This window comes from Poecilia formosa, unplaced genomic scaffold (assembly GCF_000485575.1).
Source record: "Poecilia formosa unplaced genomic scaffold, Poecilia_formosa-5.1.2 Scaffold88, whole genome shotgun sequence".
Lineage (NCBI taxonomy): Eukaryota > Metazoa > Chordata > Actinopteri > Cyprinodontiformes > Poeciliidae > Poecilia > Poecilia formosa.
In genome coordinates, this window is record NW_006800027.1 from 2,123,871 (window position 1) to 2,126,046 (window position 2,176).

Consider the following 2,176-nt stretch of genomic DNA (forward strand, 5'->3'; position numbering starts at 1 on the left):
ATCCTCAGATCTTTCACAGAGAAAGATCTCAACGCTCTGGTGGAGATCATGAAGCCATTAACAGAGAGAGTGTGGAGACACTGCATGGTGGTTTTTACCTGGGGACACTGGCTCAGTGACCTCCCTGTAGAGAATTACATCGTCAGAGAGGGAAAGGAGCTTCAGGAGCTTCTGGAGAAATGTGGGAACAGATACCATGTTCTAAACCCCAATCGATATAGTGATGCTGTTCAAGTCAAAGAGTTGTTCCAAAAAATTATTAATATGGTAAAACAAAACAAAGGATGCTTTACAGCTGAAAGTGAACAAAATACATTTCTCAGTTTCCTTTGGCCACCAAAACAACCCACACTTACAGAAAAGGAATGGAGCAGGAGAGAACAGGAGCTGGTAGAGAGAATGATGAAAGCTTTAGCAATGGAACCAGAAGAACCAACAGAACCTGATGTGAGAACAGCAGAGAGCAAAGAAGGTGGTCCTAACGGTAAGTTTAATGTAATAATGATTTAATGTTGAGTTTACAGTCTTTGTTACATGCTTCTCTTTAATAACATTTCAATCTCTGTTTCAGTGAGTGGAGATGTTGCCTCAGATTATGGGAGCATTTCAGAGAACAGGAGACGACGAGGACATGATCAAGCTGCTGAAGGGCCGACTACCAGAGTTAGACCATCAGAGATCAGCTCTGGGATCGGGATCATTTCTTCTTCAAACACTGACATGGAAAACTTTGACGACAGTTCTGAAATCAGAGAATATGCAAATTCAAAAAAATAAAGTATTCACCTACCTATTGGGTTTCTTCTGGAAAAAGAAGCAAATATTTTAAAAAAAAGTATTTGCTTTACCTAATAAAGAAACAGCTGACATTTACTGATGTTAACATGGTGAAATTCAGTAAGTTTTTATATTCTTGTGATATACGAGTCTTTCAGAAATCACCTTAAATATTTACAATAGTTTTCATTACCCTAATATAGATCTTATCCTATTTTCTTTTACGATGCTTAGCATTTGTAAATGTTTACTTTGTCTTTTTAAACCAACTTTAGAGAATAAATGTCATGATTAGTTGATATGTATTCAAGAGAATACATGTCAGTAACAACATCCTTTATTTGTTTATGACTGGTTACATAAAGGTATTACTTATCCATCAATGTATATACTAGACTATTATGTTTTGTACCTTCCATCAGATTTCCATTTGGTCTTTAACATATTCACCTATATCTGAATATGTTGTGCAAATGTTAAGACATTAACATATTACTATGCTTCAGTATGTGATCATTACGTGAATATGGGGTTTGTTTTTCATAAAGAAAAAAAAACGTGGAGCTTATTCTGACATCAGCTTTAGAGACCTTTCAATCTGCTTAAATTGGGAGTAAGATTTTTTTCAAGTAAGTTTTGAATTTTTAAGCTCAAATTTCCCAATTGTAAATGACAATGTACTTATATAGCATCATTATGAGAAAAGAACAGGTGTGATATAATTTTTATTTTATTTATTTATGTATTTATTTATTTATTTATTGGTCTGATATAAACTCTTAACAGCGGAATTATGATTCCTAATTATTATGAGTCTTTGTTCTTAGGGACCTGAATTACATTCACTAGTTAGTTGAATTCACTATTCTGTTGAATAGACCGTTCCACTGATTCATTTGGCGTGCATGGGGAGATCAACTTGCTGTTGAAGCGATTGGGCGATGATGATGGGGGTTTGTCCTGCAATTGGTGGATTGCTGTCATTGTGTTTGTGTGTGTGTTATGTTATTGCCTGAAGATAAATGTGGTTCAGTTTCATTGTTTATGTTTAACCAATAAAAGGTTAAAATCATGAAAAACATCGGGTTTGATGCTTCCTGGTCTAAATAACACGTAATGAAGTCAGGTTTCAGTGTATTTAGCAGCAGGGCTGAGCTTTCATGCCACTTTCGTTTTTGTACATGTTGACTCGTGCGTAAAAAAATATGGTGACATACATTTTTTGTGCGTACGCCCGTTTTATACATGAGGCCCCTGGGACTGTAAGCTTCATAGCTCCTTTATTACCATTACAGTGATGGAGAAAATATAATTATTTTGTATTTGAGGTTGAACACTGTTTGGTGCAACACCTGTTCCATCTGCATTCGCAGATTCAGCCCACAACATTTAAGAGCTC

General features: G+C 35.6%; 1 protein-coding gene across 1 annotated transcript in view; it reads left to right on the forward strand.

Annotated features, from left to right (window-relative positions):
* LOC103141736 (GTPase IMAP family member 8-like) overlaps window positions 1–883 on the forward strand; it is a 4,440-nt gene extending 3,557 nt beyond the window's left edge. Inside the window, exons 4-5 of the mRNA XM_016673942.1 lie at window positions 3–484; window positions 572–883. Of these exons, the coding sequence (XP_016529428.1) occupies window positions 3–484; window positions 572–777 (688 nt within the window). The 3' untranslated portion in view covers window positions 778–883. The remainder of the gene's footprint in view (window positions 1–2; window positions 485–571) is intronic.
* Window positions 884–2,176: the final 1,293 nt, after the last annotated feature.